At 37.8% G+C, this 19,584-nt stretch overlaps 1 protein-coding gene across 1 annotated transcript in view; it reads right to left on the bottom strand.

Moving 5' to 3' along the window:
• HIF1A (hypoxia inducible factor 1 subunit alpha) overlaps positions 1-18,108 on the bottom strand; it is a 40,877-nt gene extending 22,769 nt beyond the window's left edge. The window contains exon 1 of the mRNA XM_004738887.3: positions 17,935-18,108. Within this exon, the coding sequence (XP_004738944.1) occupies positions 17,935-17,969 (35 nt within the window). The 5' untranslated portion in view covers positions 17,970-18,108. The remainder of the gene's footprint in view (positions 1-17,934) is intronic.
• Positions 18,109-19,584: the final 1,476 nt, after the last annotated feature.

The following is a 19,584-nucleotide window of genomic DNA, read 5'->3' as shown; positions in this document are numbered from 1 at the left end:
ACTAGAAATGCCTCATTGTTCTCATTAACTTTAAGTGAATGCTTTAGATGTGAACTTAGAAACAAAATGTACAATAATAAAGGTTTCAAAATCTATTTTATACATATACCAGAGTTCCCAAGTATGGGGTGAAAGATCCAGTTGTTTCCCCCCACCCCCCACCCCCCATTGGCTCTAACATCCTCACTTTTTTCTCCTCTGAATTGGCAGGTGAGAGGAAGGGATGGTAGTACAATGATTCCCATCTGGTTCAAGTAAAACCACTAAAAAAGTGTGATGACCAATGATCTCACGATAAACCTGAATATAAGGTTAAATGTCACAATTACTCTAGTTGATCAGAATTTGATTAATCAAGAACTATCATCATACTTACTTGCCTTCTCTTAATTACTCAACCAAATTTAAGTGAACAACAAATGACTACCCAAATGAAACACTTGGTAAAAAATTTAAATCCTTTTACTACCTGCTTATGCTTTTAAAGGATATCTGATTTAGCTCACCATGGTGATTATCTCCATACCTTTAGAAATAATTGTACTGTCCACAACTTTAAAGATAATAATTGTTAAAGATGTGGCAACTAAATTTATAAGACAAATTCATAAGAAATTTGAGCCTGGATAAAACATCTAAAGCATAATATACTTAAGCAGTGAAGACTGGGAGAAGAAAAATTTGAGCAAGAGCCAGAATTCTGGAAGAGAAATAAGCCTCGATAAAACAAGTAATATGATACTTCAAGAATTGATAAACCTAAGTGCTCCATATCACTCGGCATACAAATCAAAACCACAATGAGATATCACCTCACACCAATCAGAATGGCTAAAATGAACAAGTCAGGAAATGACAGATGCTGGCGAGGATGTGGAGAAAGGGGACACCTCCTACACTGTTGGTGGGAGTGCAAGCTGGTGTAGCCACTCTGGAAAACAGCATGGAGGTTCCTCAAAATGTTGAAAATAGAACTGCCCTATGACCCAGCAATTGCACTACTGGGTATTTACCCTAAAGATACAAACGTAGTGATCCAAAGGGACACGTGCACCCGAATGTTTATAGCAGCAATGTCCACAATAGCCAAACTATGGAAAGAACCTAGATGTCCATCAACAGATGAGTGGATAAAGAAGATGTGGTATATATACACAATGGAATACTATGCAGCCATCAAAAGAAATGAAATCTTGCCATTTGCGACAACATGGATGGAACTAAAGTGTATCATGCTTAGCGAAATAAGTCAACCAGAGAAAGACAACTATCATATGATCTCCCTGATATGAGGAAGTGGTGATCCAACATGGGGGCTTAAGTGGGTAGGAGAAGAATAAATGAAACAAGATGGGATTGGGAGGGAGACAAACCATAAGTGACTCTTAATCTCACAAAACAAACTGAGGGTTGCTGGGGGGAGGGGCGTTGGGAGAAGGGGGGTGGGGTTATGGACATTGGGGAGGGTATGTGCTTTGGTGAGTGCTGTGAAGTGTGTAAACCTGGCGATTCACAGACCTGTACCCCTGGGGATAAAAATATATGTTTATAAAAAGTAAAAAATTAAAAAAATTTTTAATTAAAAATTTAAAAAAATTAAAAAAAAAAGAATTGATAAACCTAAATTAGAAGAAGGTGATGAAAAATGAGTATGTCCTCTATTACATAATCTATCTAGACAAAAAGCAATCAGGGGACCTATAAAAAAGATTTAATATAGAAATTTATCTGATGTTCTTCACATGTGACTATGGGAGCTCTTAAAACATTGCTTAGCTTAAAGCTCTAACTTCCAAAGTTCTTAAGAGTTTCAGCATCTGAACTGCCCAGCTTCTTGTCTACTCAGAGGAAGGCTCTTTTTATCAGGTCATACCCCACAGAATTAAAATATTGAACAAGAAATTTCTGGTAGACCACAGCATGTAGGTTCCATACAGATGAATCCTATACTTACTTGCACAGTAAGTTTTGTAGACCAGAAGAAAATAGGCAGATTTTCTGCATGTAAATAAGACATTGTATTTCTCTAAATTATCAATTCCATCTTTGTTGTTTTTATTAAGTATAGGTTAAGTAAAGTTCTGCACTGACATATCTGCATAAAGTGCTATTTTACATCTGCTAATCATAGCAGAAATCAGTTAAGGTTACAGTAAAAATTCTATCTTTTGAACAGTGTGCTTACGCATTTCTATGATTGTTCTGGGACTACTGTTTGAATAAAGTAGCAAAATAGCTTAATCTTTGTGATATGGTAGTTTTCACACACTTATTATTTTATTATTATTTAATATACAGTACTAGACAAGCTAACAAATGTATCTTGAAATTATTTTGTATAGGAAATATATTTAGGAAAATAATCCAGATGCACTGTCAAGAAGCTTCTTGTATACAAAGTTGAACACCAATAGCCATTTTACAGAGAATGCTTAGTATTCTTTAAATTAACAAGAACACAAAATTTCAGACATTTTAATTCATCTGTGTTGCCTAATTACACAAGAAAAGCCTGTTAGCATTCCTGATTGTAAATATACGGGACTTTAAGAACTGAAGTTAGGGGTGCCTGGATGGCTCAGTCGGTTAGGAGTCTAACTCTTGATCTTAGCACAGGTCATGATCTCAGGGTTATGGGGTTGTGCAATCCAGCCCCATGTCTGCTCTGCACTGAGGGCTTGTCCTTCCTCCTCTGTTCCTCCCCTGCTAGCATGCTCTCTCTCAAATAAATACTTACAAAAAAAAAAAAAAAAAAAGAAGAAGAAGAAGAAAAAAAGAACTGAAGTTAGAGCCAAACATTCAAAGCATTAACAGTTGATCCATCCTCTTTCTAATAATGTCTACATTTTTTTTTTCAAATCTCTCAACTTTATTTGCTGCTTTAAAAACTCTTTCTTGCTTTGAAACTGTTGTTTTCCACTCCTTTTGTCAGTATCTCTATTACAGTACAAACCTTCTAAAGTTAAATTCCATGATCTAAAGGATGTGGCATTTATAGTTATCTTTATAAAAAGGTCTGTGCCCATTTTTGTTTCTGCTAATTGATGAATGTGTTTATTTCCCCATGCACTCTGCAGTAATATATATTATAGATCTTCTTTATCTTTTTAATTTCTGTCAAGCTGATAGGTGAAAATTGTACATCTCACTGTTTTAATTGCCCTGCTCTTCTTAAAGTTTCAGGCCAGAGGAAATTTCCATGTTCTTCAGTTGGCATTTTGGCCTGCAGCTTTAAATCCAAAGTCAAAGGTACTTATTATGTACACAGTGGTATTCTAAACATTTCTCATCAATTAACTTACTTTTGTATTATTATCACTATGTTACAGATAAGGAACCTGGTTAAATAACTTACCCAAGTTTACAGAGTTAAATAAATGGTAGACCCTATATTCAAACTCAAGCAATTTCGCTTAGAAACTATGCTGTTTACAGTATATTACACTGCCTCTCCGAAACTCATTCTAATTAATAAGTATACATATAGCCAGGCATTATAAAGTTCCAAATTTGTCTACTTCACATCTCCAAAGACATAAAGGAGGGTATGTATGGGGGTTGGCTTTGGAATTTAGGACTTACAAGCCATTCAGAGGGACTCATGGACAAGATCTTTCCTGGAATCTAACTAGAAAGCACCTATAATGGCAATGCTCTGCTCCACTGTCCACCAGCACTTCAAAGCAATACAATAGTATCCTTTAATGGATACTGCCAACTACTAAGGGAAGAGAATCAGAGGATAATAATTCAATCTACCTCAATACTGCCACCAGACGTTAATTTGTACAGAGGACCTATTCAAACATCTCAGCTCACTATTGTTGGTCTTTCATTTGCTCTACATCTGGATCCCCTCAAATTACTACCACAATCATCATTCCAAAATAAGAAATCTGGTGTTATGCCTTCCTTTACGTCCCATCAAATGTACACGTGACAAAATCTATTTTCTATGGAAACCCTCCCTTAGCTAGTTCCCTGTCCATCTCTTCATTCTCATTATTTCCTATGTTCTTTGGCCACACTGCAGTTATCAAAAGCATAATATTTCATTATTTCTGGCTTAGTCTTTCTCTGCCTGAGGTACCCTTCTCAATAAGCAGTTTGCTATATTTATTTATGTGAGAAACTTCCAGCATTCAACCCCAGCATTACTTTATTTCTCCTGTCTTCTTAAAACTGTTCCTCTCCCCTAGATCTCACCATTCTGGTTATTCTGCTGTATAAACATGACCCTTGAACAACAGAGATTTGAAATGTGTGGGTCCACTTACACATGGAATTTTTTGACAAATACAATACAGTACTGTAAATGTTATTTTCCTTAGGTTTTCTTAAACCATTTTCTTTTCTCTAGCTTACTGTATAGTAAGAATACAGTATATAAAACATACACAAAATATGTGTTAATAGTTACCAGGAAGGCTTTAATTTGTAGTTAAGTTTTTTGAGGAGAGCTATTTGTAGTTACATTTGGGGGGAGGAGTCAAAACTTATCCATGGATTTTTGACTATGCAGAGAGTCAGTGCCCCTAACCACCTGCACTGTTCAACGGTCAGCTGTATTTATCTTCCTCTAAAATCCTTAATGCTTCTTGGAGGCAGAAAACTGCCTCATTCATCTTTGTATTTTTATTATAAATATTATTTTTAAAATAGATTTTATTTATTCATTTGAGAGAAAGTGAGCAAGCACAAGCGGGGAAGAAGGGCAGAGGAAGAGAGAATCAGGTTTGATCCCAGGTCCATGACCTAAGTCCAAACCAGATGCTTAACTCAATGAGCCACCCAGGCACCCTTCATCTTTGTGTTCTTAATAGAGATGTGCCTAAGTTCAGCTTGGCTTTAGTATTTGGCCCTAATCTTCTATTTGACTTTTGACTTAAGCCCATGGAAGGTTGACCGCCCCTTCAACATTTTTTTAGGATCCCTGAATCTGTGCTTCATCAATATTCCTGTTTAGTACAGACTATGATCATAATTGAACAGCATAATAATATGAGTATCATAAACAAGGCATACTGTTTGGATTTATTGTGATTACCTGGATATGCACTTTCAAATGTAATGAAGCATTTGGTAATCATCTTGTAAGCATACTAGATACGTTAGAAAAAGGCTACTGATTTAAAAAAAAAAAATCACCAAGCACCACAACAGTGAATGGCACCAATACTATCACCAAAGGAGAATAGATGATTTTGCCAAAGAAGAGATTTGGAGGCACAGGGAGAAAGCAAAAAAAACTAAAATACCAATTTATTGAAAGAAGTGAAAGCTTTTAAGATTATTTTCCCTTATCACTCTGATCTATAATGTTTTTTACTGTTTTGTCCTAAGCTAATGTGGACAGGAAAATGCATGAGCTGTAGTTAATGCTATTAACCAATTAAATCAATACCTTTATAATTATGTCCTCCTAGCCCAGTTGTAAACAGAAGATTGAATCTCTTTTCTACAATCTTTTTCAAGAAGGTATCGTAATTTTCATCCTAAGACATGAAAGTCTTCATTATGTTGACTTTTTTTAAAAAAAAAAAAGATTTTCTTTTTTTATTTGGCAGACAGAGATCAGGAAGCAGGCTTCCTGCTGAGCGTAGAGCCCAATGTGGAGCTGCATCCCAGACCCTGGGACCATGACCTCAGCAGAAGGCAGAGGCTTAACCCACTGAGCCACCCAGGCGCCCCTGATTTCTAATCCTATTGGCTTTTTTCAAGGGGAGGTTACCCTTAGACAAGTATATGTATTATTTAGAGTATTCTTATGATTAATAGGATTTGTTGTTCTATTTTCTACTTGGTAATTGCTGCAAAACCAGAATAGTTCAAACAGATTATGTTTAATAAAAAAATGTGTTCCTACTTAATGGAAAAAACAGCAAAATTTGACATTTCAAATTAAGTATAAATTACATTTTCAGGATAGCTAGCTATTTATAGTTTTCTCCAGGAAAATGTCTTCTGATCAATAAACTTAAAAGTGAACTTTTAGGATATTTATGTGAGAGAACTTCATTCATTAATTCAACAAGTATTTCTTAGTCATCTCCAAGGAGCCAGACACTGTTCTCAGCATAGGGCAATAAGCAAAATAGACCATGTTATTATTCCCATGGAGCTTATATTCTAGGACAAATGTATCTTTATATTTCTTGTCTTTACTTGATAGTAGTTACTAGGGTCAATCTATAACTGACAGTACATTAGCTCTAGGGATCATCTTTCCATAAAATCAAAGAGTCAAAATTAAGAGACAAGGCAAAAATCTACAAAAATTAATCTGTGCTTATAGAAGAAGTTACAATATAACATTATGTGAAAACAGGTCATACAACAAAATTTGAGTATGAATCTATTTCTGTAAGGCATGTGTACATATGTAAATGAATGTGTATGTATATAAGTACACATATACATATGGATATGTAAGTTTTAAGTGCATAGATAAAACCAGAAAGATTCAACGATATATAGTTTGCAAAGTTTACAAATATTAGTAGCAGTTTCAAGATAACAGGATCACAGAATATTTTATACTTTGAGAAAAATTCATCAGTGAACTGACACTATTTTAATGCACCTGCATTTGTCAGAAAAATCCGAAAGAAGTAGTCATCTTACTTTTAAACTTGTTTTACAGAAAGATTAACTAGAAATGAGTTAAATGTTTTCTTCATTTGGGGAATGAAGCAGGAACAATCCTATTTCTTTCCAGGAAGTGGAAAGCAGAGACCAAGTAAGCAGTATAATTCAGTATTTTAAGTTTCTTATTCTAATTAGTGGCTTTTGAAAATTTAATTTCATGGTTAACTTGAAATTCCAAAATTAAGTGAAATGGTTTCTAAAGAAAATATTCAGAATATATGTACTTATTTTATTTTTGAAAGCAACTTAAATTTCTTGGTTTAGGTGTTTATTACCTTACTAGCTTGGTAATATCTTATAAAAATATCCACAATCAGAGAAAAGATGGGTTAGTTCCCTTCCAATAATCTCACGAAAATGCCTAAATATTCAATTTTCTAATGCTATAGTAAAATAAACAAGAAAGAATCACTGTTTTAAATTCAGGGTAGAGTCTGAAAATAAAATGTATACTACATCTGAGGTAGCATCAATGTGAAAATGTTCTACTTATACATTAAATCAATCTTTTAATTAACAGATTTACATTTGTTGACAATATTGTGTATTAAAATTCTGTCTGGGGCGCCTGGGTGGCTCTGTGGGTTAAGCCGCTGCCTTCGGCTCAGGTCATGATCTCAGGGTCCTGGGATCGAGTCCTGCATTGGGCTCTCTGCTCAGCAGGGAGCCTGCTTCCTCCTCCTCTCTCTCTCTGCCTGCCTCTATGCCTACTTGTGATCTCTCTCTGTCAAATAAATAAATAAAATCTTAAAAAAAAAAATTCTGTCTGTAAAAAGAATATGCTTTTGTTTTTAGATTACTCCTAGATAGTGATTTAAATAAACTCTCTCCTGGTTCAGAATTGGTATTGAGCCTCTCAAAAAAAATCTCTGATCCCCTAATATATATAAAGTAGGAGATAAATAATACCAAAAATGTGTATGTGAAATTGTTACTCTAAGACGGAGGTTCTCTAATTTTAGCTTGTATCACAATCACCTGGAGGGATTCTACAAACACAGATTCTGGGCCTTACCCAGAATTTCTGATTCAAGAGGGCTAGATGGGGCCTCAGAATCTCCTCCATAAGTTAAAAGGTAAGTACCAATGATGCCAGTCTGGAGAACACTTTGAGCCCCTCTACTCTAAGAAAATACTTCATGTGTCTTTCAAAAATACTCAGAGTAAAAAATTGTTCAACACCCCAAAATGGTTAAATACTTTCTCTAAAAAAAATCTGCCCAAATGCTTTTACATATATCCAACCTCTTAGAAATTAACACTGCCACATACTTAGGAATGCAAAAACTACAAAATACACTAAGAACTTTGACTAGATTAGGCATGGGTTGACCTGTGGTATACATCACAATCACCAGTGGAACTTTTTTCCTAGATATCTGTGCCTAAATCCTAACCCTGGAAACTCAAATTGTAGACCTGGCATGTCTCTTTAAAAAACAATCTCCCAGATGATTCTGATTAGCATTCTTAGCTATTCAAGGTTTGTACTTCACCTATGGGTACTTGTGAAGTTTACAAATTCTTAGAGTTGATCTTAGCCAAAAGACCGAGAAACAGTAAATCTACAAATTCCTGAGTCTCACCTCAAAATTACCAGATCAGAATCTCTGGGGGTGGGTACCTGGAAATCCTTTTATTAACTAAACACCCAGATGATTTTTAAGCCACGAAAGTTTGAAAACCATTAGAATGTCTTATAGCAGAGATTAAATAGGTTAGCCAGCGAATTCTGAAAAATAAGAAAAATTTATTTTTAGCTGCAACTACATACACATACTATGACAATTATGTTTTTCAGGTAGAATACTGCACCGAGTAGTTGGGTGATACTGTATAGAATGATTGCTGGAAATGAGAAGCTAGAGGTACAATTCAATGACAAGCAAGTAATAAAGTCTGTGCTTAATATAACAGAAGAGAATAATTAGGCTTCAAGGATGACCAAATGAAAAATGTAGTAACTACAGAATGATTTTTGCAACTCTGAAAAATTTTTAAGAATTATCTTTAAACCTCTTTACAAATGCCATAAACATAAAAGGGGTTGAAAATAACTGTTCACAAATAACAGCTGTGTGTTAGTGGCTTTACCCCACATCACCTACTCTATCACTCTTCTCCCTTTGCCCTCTCAGCTTGTAAATGCTTTTGGTTTCCTGATTTCATGCTTTTCAAGAGTAATAGAACTGAAACTGGAACTTAAAGGTCAGTGACACTATATGAGTTTGTGGATGTGTGTATGCAGAACATGTTCTTAATTATTTCCTTAAATATAACAGGAGATAGGTAAGTTATAACAAGTATTTACACAATTGAAAAAATTCACATGTATTAGAATAAAGGTATACACATAGAAATCACACGCTGAAGATTTCTCCTATTTAGTTCTAAATCCTGACCATAATGAAGATTCTGGAAACAACAAATGAGCTCTCCTAAGCAAATGTCTTGGTCCTTCACCTACGCTAATCCATCCTATCCAATGTTAGCCAATAAATTCTCCCAACTAACTCTTTGATCCCTATTTCCTTGTATATAAAAAGGGAATGAGGGGCGCCTGGGTGGCTCAGTGGGTTAAAGCCTCTACCTTTGGCTCAGGTCATGATCCCAGGGTCCTGGGATTGAGCCCCGCATTGGGCTCTCTGCTCAGTGGGGAGTCTGCTTCCTCCTCTCTCTCTCTCTCTCTGCCTGCCTCTCTGCCTACTTGTGATCTGTCAAATAAATAAATAAAATCTTAAAAAAAAAAAAAAAAGGGAATGAGTAACACTATTAATAAGTGGCAGGTCTCAGCTTCCACCTGAGACTGAAACCCCCATATTTAATACAGCCTATGCCCTGCCACAAATCAGAAGCTCAATAATATTTAAATCAAAATATTAAAGGAATTTGGGGATGTTTTTACTTAGGAAAATAACTAACTACCTTCTTGTATCTGAAAGGGATGTCACATGGAAGAAGGCAAGTTAGGTGATTTATTCAACTGCAGAGAGTAACACATGGGAGTTAAAAGATGGCAAGGGTTTTCATCAGCAGAATTAAAGCAGTGTTAAAGGTGAACTTTAACAATTTTTAAACTGTATTCTCATTCTGATGGCAACGTAAGAAAAAGGAAAAAGGCATATTCTGGATCATCTAAATGATCTCTACATAGGTCTATATTTTTCCTACAAGCCTTCTGTGTTGGAAGTTACATTTGTTTATAATCAAATTTGGTACCAAATAATCACAAAAAGGAACAGTTACATTTTTTAATGTGTACACGCAGAATAAGGTTGGTGGGTACATCTCAAAGCTTCACAGGGATTAGTTTGCTTCAAAAGAGATTTAAACATTAGTGAGTGTTAAGAAATACAAGAATAAAAAACTTTCTAACATTTCAAGTTGCCAAAAATGAGTAGACTATTTTGTAAGAGTGCTTTTGTGTCTAAAAAATTTCTCAAAGCAAACACTAACTTAGTAAACACAATTTAGAGGATACTGCTGTGATAACTGATATTAATAACAAAACTTAAATACTAAAGTCTGTAATTTTCAAAATCCCAAACTTGAAATTACTTAAAAATGAAAGATATAATACATAATATATGTTATCAGTTAACACCAAAAACTCAAATGTGGCCTGAGCCATCAGAATTCAATGATCTGCTTGACAAATTACATGCACAAATATCCTTTGAATAAATGAATATATGTTAATCTGTTACAAGCCATAGTGGTTAGATGCTAGAGTCTTGGGATGAAAAAAATTTTGGAACCATTAAAATAAATGAACTCATTCACATTACCCAAGAAAAATACCCCTTCCTCCATTCACGGTGAAGGCTTTAATTACTGGTCTGACATACAACCCATTTAAACATTTTAGCCATGTTATCTGCGAAGGCAAGGGAATTCCAACTCTCTTCTGCAAACAGGTTAAAAGACACTTAATGAATTCCTGATGCCAAAAGAGCATGGAAAAGTAGGCTTTCTTAATTTGCCATCTCCAACAGCCAAATAAAGAGCCTTTCTCCTTTACCATTATCACTATGAAAAATGATATTTTAAATAGCATGTGTATACCAAAAAAAAGCATCTTCATTTAATCTGTAAAAGGCCAGACATTCATTAAAACAAAACAAAACAAAACAAAACAAACAACAAAAAAACCCCAAACTGATGTAGAGGAGAAGCATCACTAATATTCTTACCCCTCTTAAATAGGTTCACTGATGGTGTGGCCCAAAGGACATCATCCTTTGTCAGACTGTCCCAAAGAAGGCTAGAGTGATTCTCAGTAATTTGAGACTTCAAGAGAGTGACTCTTCTGAAACTTAGTAATTATTATAAAAATGAATCTAACGATAGTTTCTAGTTTATTTAGTCCCTACTTTGTGGTCTGAACTCTGTTTCACAAGGGTTAATATCTCTTTTATCCTCACAACAATCCTATAAGGTAAATATTATCATCCTAATTTATAGATGAGGAAAGTTAAGACCTAGAAAGGTAATGCAACTTGTACAAGATCACATAGCTATATGTGGTAAAGCAAGCAGCCAACCTCGAAAGCCCAAGTTCTTAGCTATTAGTCATTCCTATCTTTTCCTAAGGAAAAGAAATGAAAACCCTAACCCTAAAAGCTGAGAAGAGACTCTCAGCTTTCCCAAAGGCGCAGCAAGAATATTTGCAGAACAGTTGTGATTGGTAAAAAAAAAAAAAACAACTAGAATATGAATTCAGTTGATTTTCAACAAAAACCTATAGCCCATTCATTACAATACCAGCAATGATCAAAAGTCCTAGATAAGGAGATAATTAATAATCTACACCAAGGCAATCAAATACTTTACAATATGACATTTGACTCATGTAACCAGGGAACCCCACTGACACAGTTAAAAATGGATAGTCCAAGCAAGGCAAATCGGCCTTCATACAAAAGGCTGATACATGGATACTAGAAAGGAGAGGGAGTTTTCTTTTCACTTTTTAAAATACAAACTGTGGGGCACCAGGGTGGCTCAAGTGGGTTAAGGCCTCTGCCTTCAGCTTGGGTCATGATCCCAGGGTCCTGGGATGGAGCCCCGTTTAGCCTGCCAAGGAGAGAGCCCACTTCCCCCATCCTCTCTGCCTGCTTGTCATCGCTGTCCAAAAAAAAAAATCTTAAAAAAAAAAATACAAACTGTATGAATGCAGGCATGGGAATGCTAGGTGCCATCTTTCATACCATACAGATACCCTGTCAGTGGCTTAAAGAGGCCAACATGCAAGTAGAACAAAGGCATATAGGCAAAGTCATATTCAAGAGAAAGTCAGGAATTAACACTGTGAGGACACCACTTGAGACTCTGGATTTAACTGTCCTACAACCAAAACTACACTGTGTAAGCCAATAACTGGCTTCCCCCTTAAACTAGCTTGAGCTGTGTTTCATCACTGCAATAAAAAGAATCCCAATAGGGCGCCTGGGTGGCTCAGTGGGTTAAGCCGCTGCCTTTGGCTCAGGTCATGATCTCAAGAGTCCTGGGATCGAGTCCCGAATCGGGCTCTCTGAGAGCCTGCTTCCCTCTCTCTCTTTCTCTGCCTGCCTCTCCATCTACTTGAAAAAAGAATCCCAATACACTTACAAACTCCCAAGTTAGAACTAACTGTTCTAAACTTCCAGGAAGTTTGGACCTTTTTTTTTTTTAATGAAAATAAGTCATTTCAATTATTTTTTAAAATAAGTTACCAACTAAATGGGACTTTATCAACAAAAAACAGTTATAGACCTTTTTAATCAAGTATTTTTCTGAAAACACACTGGCAGATCAAATCTTTCTAAGTCCCTAGAAAAACTTAATTCTCATTTTAGAGGAGCTTAACTTCACTTCTCATAAAGCTTCCCTGACAACTGTTCTCTGTTGTTAACTTTTAAGCTGGTTATTACACACAAACAAACCCTTAAAAACAAATCTCCTCACCATGTCCATTATCATAAAAACATAAGATAACAAATGTTGGGGAGGATATGGAGTAATAGGAACCCCTGTGCACTACTGGTACAAATGTAAAATGGTGCAGTCACTATGTAAAACAGTATGTGAGTTCCTCAAAAAAATCAAAAATACCATATGATTCAGCAACATACTTCTGGGGATATATCCAAAAGATTGAAAACAAAATCTTTAAGAGATATTTGTACACCTGTGTTCACAGCAGCAGTATTCACAATAGCCAACAGGTGGACGCAACCTAAGTGTCCACAGAAAGATGAATGGATGAACAAAATGTGGCAAATATTAGCCTTAAAAAAGAAGGAAATTTTCACACATGCCTACAACATGGGGGAATCTTAAAGACATTATGTTAAGTGAAATAAACCAGCCACAAAAAGACAAAAAACTGCATGATTCCACATATATATAAGGTATTTACTAATCAAATTTATAGTAGAATGATGGTTGTCAGGAACTAGGAGGGGGAAACTGGGAGACCTGTTTAAATGGTTACAATTTCAGTTTTACAAGGTAAAAAAAATTCTGGTTACAGAATGTGAATATACTTAACACTCTTGAAGTGTACACCTAGGAATGTTTAAGATGGAAATAATTTTACATTAATTTTTTATTTTTATAAACACATATTTTTATCCCCAGGGGTACTACATTATATATATATATATTTTTTTTAACCACAATTAAAAACCTCACAGTACTTCAAAAGCTATGGAAAAATAAGTCAGAAGGAAATCACTTAAATTTTCTTTTTATAAATTTAATTTTATGTCTTACATTTTTCTGAAAGGGTCATGTCTTGCAAATGATATGGGTTTGATAGTTTTTTTTATTTCAAAAAACATGAATTTTAATATAAGACTCAATACACTTACAAAATAGTTAATTCCCTTTTTAAAAAAGATTATATTTTAAAGAGAGAGGATACAGGGGGAGGAGCAGAGGAAGAGGGAGAGAATCTCAGCAGACTCCCCACCAGTGGAGGGGTGATGGGCTGGATCTCAGGACCCTGAGTTCACAAAATGAGCTGAAATCAAGAGTCAGATGCTTAACGAACTGAGCTACCCAGATACCCCCCAAATAATTAATTCCTGATGCTCCAAAAAATAGATAGGGATAAAATTATTTTTAAAATTCCAAGATCTAGTTATTTCAAAAATTCTTGCCAAACTCTTACCCAAAATACTGAGCAACATGATTGACTTATCTTAGCTTCAAATTATTTTTCTAGTTCTATAGTTAAGCAGAAAACATACACAACACATACACTGCAAGTAGCAGAAAGTGGGTTAAAATCCACCAACCAGATAGTTAGTTCCACCATTAAAAAAAAAAAAAGATAAAAAAAAGAATATTCTTATGAATTAAAATCAATTTCTTAATAGAGAACAAATCCACAACACATATTATTTTTTCCCACTTTAGAAACACTTAGGTTAACAATCTTAGGTTAAGTGTCTAAATTATAGAAATTGTATTTTAAGAGGACACATTTATGAATAAACACAGTAATCTAACCAAATCTTTAATATCCACATATGGTAATAGTTTTTTTTTTTTTTTACCACCGAACATAATAAACTGTTATGGGTTCTTCAGAAAACATCAATAGAGACTAATCTCCCTCAGCCTCCTACACACATTCTTGACATACAATAATAGAATAGAACCACAAAATCTTAACTTTGAGCCCATACAAAGATAATGGAAATCAGCAGGTAGAAAGATTGAACATTCCCCAGACTGCACAAAATGCTTTGTAGCGGACCACTGATATGAACTACCATAGCACAAGTAAAAGACTGTACAAACATAGACTTCATACAAATCAAGCCTCCAAAATTAGACTAATATAGAGTATGAAGCCTTGCCTTGAGAGAGAGAAGCCAATAGTTTTTAACTGGAGAAATTCGAAAGTAAAGTTTTTCTATCACGCAGGCTCACATTCTTTACTGGGAGTATTTTGTTAACTCATGTTTAGCAAAGATAAATATAAAGTTGTCTACTCTAAACTGTGGTGTTGAGACAAAAAATGTTTAAGTTACCGCCACCCCAACACTATAGTGTCTTGCACATATCTTGCTGAAAGAGTAGTGTATGTATTTATGACTCCAGTCTCTGAAATCCAGAGTAAATTCAAGTGGCCTATTTGTGGAGGAAGGAGGGGTATACAAAATTGTGAAGGAGGGGATAGAGAACAAATACTCAAGAATAATTGGTGAATCATGAGAGACTATGGACTCTGAAAAACAATCTGAGGGGTTTGAAGTGGGGGAGGGGGATGGGAGGTTGGGGTACCAGGTGGTGGGTATTATAGAGGGCACAGATTGCATGGAGCACTGGGTGTGGTGAAAAAATAATGAATACTGTTTTTCTGAAAATAAATAAATCAATTAAAAAAAAAAAAAGAATAACTGGTGCTAGATGCCAACATAACCCAGGGTGTACTGTTTTAGATGGGAAGGAACCCCCCCCTTCTCTTTAAATCTAAATTCAGTGTTAGTCTTTTCATTTTTAGGAGACTTAGAAAAGATGCATGAAGGTGGGGAGGAGAACTAACACAAGAAATATCTGAAAACACCTGCAAAAAAAAAAGTGTGCTTAAGTGTTGTGTAAGTTCAAACTAGAACAATAGGTAACAACTATTTTCAATTATAGTGTTACCAAGATTCCCAAACCAGACAGACACTGAACATTATCTCATTTAATCTTCACAATAACCTCTGAGATAGTTGCTATTATTGTCATCATTTGAAAAGGAAGAAATGGGCTCAGAACCATTCAGTAACTTGCCTAAGCTCACAAAGTTAACAAGTGAAAAAACTGAACTCTTAGTTCTAATTAAGAGGTGTCTAGGTCCAGATCCTATGTTCTCAAGTACCAGGCATGTTCTTTTTCAAAAAAGAAAATCAAAGTAAAATTATAACAAGAAGAGAGCTTACTAATAGAGAGCTTCTTGACTTTTAATGACCAAAAATTAAAGAAGTTAAGAAATGTCCATTCTCAGAGATTTTAATGATCCAATAACTAGTTTTGGATACTGAAAGAGTTTGGCCTGAAACATGGAAGAGAACAATAAACCACTTAACCTTCCCTTTGAGATCTAAAAAATTGCTATTAAGGTGCTATTAAGTCCAGTCCCTACCTACTGCTAAGGCATCAACATGACATTCCCTGTTAAACCCATTATAACCATACCCATCCTCTGTTCTGATTTCTTCCAACGCTTCAGTTTTTTATTTTCCTAGACCTTCTTTCAAGAAAACAAGTTCGCCTCCCCAACCTGGGCTCAAGAGCACATTTAAAGTGGAAAAACTGTAAGGAGAAAATACCTTTTCCCATAATCTCTCAGTTAACTTTCCAAAAAGTTTTAAAATTAGTCAGAAAATGGTAAAAACCACAAAGTGATAAAAAAAAACTTTAACAAATAACATCTAAAAGTTGAGTAGCCACTTACTGTTTAACTTCCAAGTTATAAGAACCTCTGTATTAAGAAATATGACTCAATCTGACCCAAGTTTGCTGAATTTTCAAATGAGAATATTTTTGAAAATAACAGATGGGACTGAGCAAAAATCTAAGAATTGGTTTAGAATTGGGAGTGATGCACAGTAACCAATTCATTTATATTAAAGCTGCTTGTGATATCCCAAATGATGAACTGCAAAGGAAAAATGAGTACAATATTACATATAAAAAGGGACTGGTGCATAACTTGATGCACAATATTAATATGATTCAGCATATAATAAGGACTGAAAATTGGCACTACACAGAGGTAATCTGCTTTAGGTTTATAATCTAGCAGCTTCATCATTTCATCAAAAGCACTGTAATCACTTCTGCAACATTAATTGCAATTAATTCCTGTCAACTCTTGGACTTAAGTCTAGACCTGTCTACTCACGTTTTGAATTTTATAAGAGCTTTCTCCGGTGTACACAAACTGAGAATTTATCATTCCACTAAATAAAAACCAAAAACGGTATCTACAAAACAGCAACACCACCACCCAGTTTATCTTCTGCTGATACTGATTAGGAAAGTTAATCTCTCCCAGAAGAGTGGAAGGATTTTAAGGAGTAAAGCTTCTACTAACCACAACTCTTATAAATCTCCAATTCCTGAAAATGATTTCCACAAAGGTTAAAATACCCAAAATGTACAAATTGTGTGTATGGGGGTGGGGGGGTGGAATACTCTTAATTCCATTGGTTCCACTTACAATTCTTAATCCTAGACTCAAACTTGAAGGGGTTTTAAAAACTTGCAATAAGTTCTAACAGAATGATTATTTTCGTCGGATATATCCAGAAGGTTTTCCTTTAATATACTTTAATTTCATGAAAATAAAATAGTTCTAAAAATGCTGAAGCTACATTTCATTTGCTGCGATCACATCCTTCCCCCCCCCCATTTCATTAATATTGTTTGCCTAAATTCTGCCGGCCCCTATATTTTTACTAAGATACTTTTAAGAATGAATGAGGCACACATTAATTTATAAGGTCTGGGCTCTCTTGACAGCTGATATAAATACAAGTACCCAATTCTGACGTTCTCTTTAAAATGTGACGATTTCTCCAAATTTCCGTTACTCTCTCAGTCTAGACGAGTTTTTCAAGGAGATTAAAACAAAGCAAAACAAAACAAAACCTGCACGTGCAAACTAAAGTTAGCATCTGCAAGCCACCGAGACAAATCCCTAATGCACAAAGGCAAAGACCCCCGCCGCGGCTAGACAACCGCACGGCCAGATCGCATCCGACCACGCGAGCCCTTCGGTGGGAAACCCAGGGCCCCGAGCCCACTGGGAAGCCGGGACCGGCGCGCAGGGTCCTCCCCGGGGCCGAATTTGCCATGGAACCGGAGAGAATGGGGGCGGGAAGGAGCGGAAGCTCGGGTGCAAACGGCGGCGACCGAGCTGCGGCTCGTTTCTCTTCCCGGGGTTTTCGGGCTAGGGGAAGTCCACCCGGATGGAGGTTGAGGGCAGGCCGGGTTTTCACGGCGGGCAGGAGGGCGGTGCGAGGCCCAGGCGGCCGGGAGGCGAGGGCTAGCCGGGCTCGGCTCCCGGCCCCCGAAAGCACTTTCGACGCGTCTCCCACCCCCCACGACAAGATGGCGACGTGGGCAGCGGGGGAGCCCGGCCGGCGAGGCTGGGGGAGAGGGGAGGGGAGAAGAGGCAGAAACAAAAAGGCGCCCCCCCCCCAACCCCGGAACGCTGAGGCCGGCCCGCGAGCCCAGGGCGGCGGGCGGGCGGGCAGGGGCATCGGCGGAGAACGCGGCTGGCGGAAGACATGGGCTTACTTTTTCTTGTCGTTCGCGCCGCCGGCGCCCTCCATGGCGAATCGGTCCCCGAGAAGCCTTCACGGCCGGCCGCCCGCCCCCAGGCTCGCTCCGGCCTAAGCGCTGGTTCCCTCCACACGCGGGGAGAGAAGGGGAGGCACGTCCAGAGGTGGGAGGTGCAAGGCGGGAAACCCCTCGTAAAACGCAGGCAGGAGGAGCAGGAGGCAATCGCAAGGGTCCAGGTCCGGCTCCGAAGAGCCTCCCCTCCGGCTGCTTGTCAAGGCCCGGCCCAACGCACTGGCCGAAGCGGCGACGAGGCCAATTCTCGCGTCCCCTCAGACGAGGCGGCTCTGTGCACTGAGGAGCTGTGGCAGCGGCAGGGGGCGGGCAAGGGCGGAGGCGCGCTCGGCCGCGCGCAGGGGATAAGGGGAGGAGGGTGTCGGGGGCGCGCCCGCCCGCGGAGCCCCGCTCGCGCACACGCAAGCCCGCCTCACCTGAGGGGAGGCGGGTTTCCTGAGAGCCAATGGCGAGGGACGCAGGCGGCCAGTCCCACCCCAGCCCACGTCTGTCTCGGCCAATCAGGAGGCGGTCAGCTGAGGCACAGCTGGGTCGCGCTGCCGCGCTCACGTGCTCGTCTGTGTGCAGCTGCGGAGGAAAGAGAAAGGAGCTGGGGTGCGGCCAACGTGGGTCTGGGGACGCTCTGCCTTCTTAGGGATAGCAGCGGCTGGCTTTGGGAGGCGCTGCTGAGAAGGGATTGGGTTTTTTGGGTCTCAAGCCTGCATCACATTTCCTGCTCCCGGTGCAGCAAGTCTCCCGCTCTCTTTTTCTTCTTCTATGGTTGTGTTGTGCAGGGTTGCCGCCGGCTCTGCTAAGTTCCAGTTTAACAAAGCCGACTTTTCGCGTCGGGGCAGAAAACCCTTTCGACCCTTCGCTTAGATGTGTTCCAGTGGGGTTTTTCTTGCCAGGTTATCCAACCACGGGCCATGTCACCAACCGCGCTCTTTGCCGTAGAACACAAGGGTACAGTCCTTGCCCACTACATTTTTCTGTGATGAAGTTTGGTTACTGGATAAATGCAAATAAAAATGTAAAGCAAACAAACCCCTCATGCTGTAAACTTCTCAAGGGAAGTAGTTAAGGTAACAGGGAAATTTTAAAAAATCTGAAATTATTTTGGCATTTACAAATAGGGGTAAGTGGCTTTAATAAAAGAGCATAAACCAGAATTTCAGGGAAGGAGGAAGAAAATGGCTTTAGGTAGGTTTTCATTTTACTTTCTTGTTGCTTGTAAAAGAGCCAAAAATAATCTTAGACTGGGAAAAGATGAGACTCATTACCTTTAATTCATTGTGGAGACTGAAAAGAGGAAGGATTCTCCAAACCCACCACCCAGAATTGGGCAAGGAGGGGACTGCTGAGCCGGAGTTAACTTGATGTGGTGGCGGCCAGTATTGTCTGCTTGCTAACTGGAGTTTGCAATCCTCTGAGTAAAATTTAATCTGTTTTGGATTTGAAAGTATATATTTAAGGACTGTCGGTCTTTTAAACAAAGAATGTATTTTGAGTTCAACAAAGAATCATTGCACTTTCATCTCCAGTGGACACTGGATTATTTTACTTCTCACATTTGTCTTATTAGTGACATTTACAATCCTGCTTTGAATTGTATAT

This window comes from Mustela putorius, unplaced genomic scaffold (assembly GCF_011764305.1).
Source record: "Mustela putorius furo isolate JIRA1106 unplaced genomic scaffold, ASM1176430v1.1 tig00000129_pilon_pilon_pilon, whole genome shotgun sequence".
Classification (NCBI taxonomy): domain Eukaryota; kingdom Metazoa; phylum Chordata; class Mammalia; order Carnivora; family Mustelidae; genus Mustela; species Mustela putorius.
This window is presented reverse-complemented; position numbering and strand designations above follow the sequence as displayed.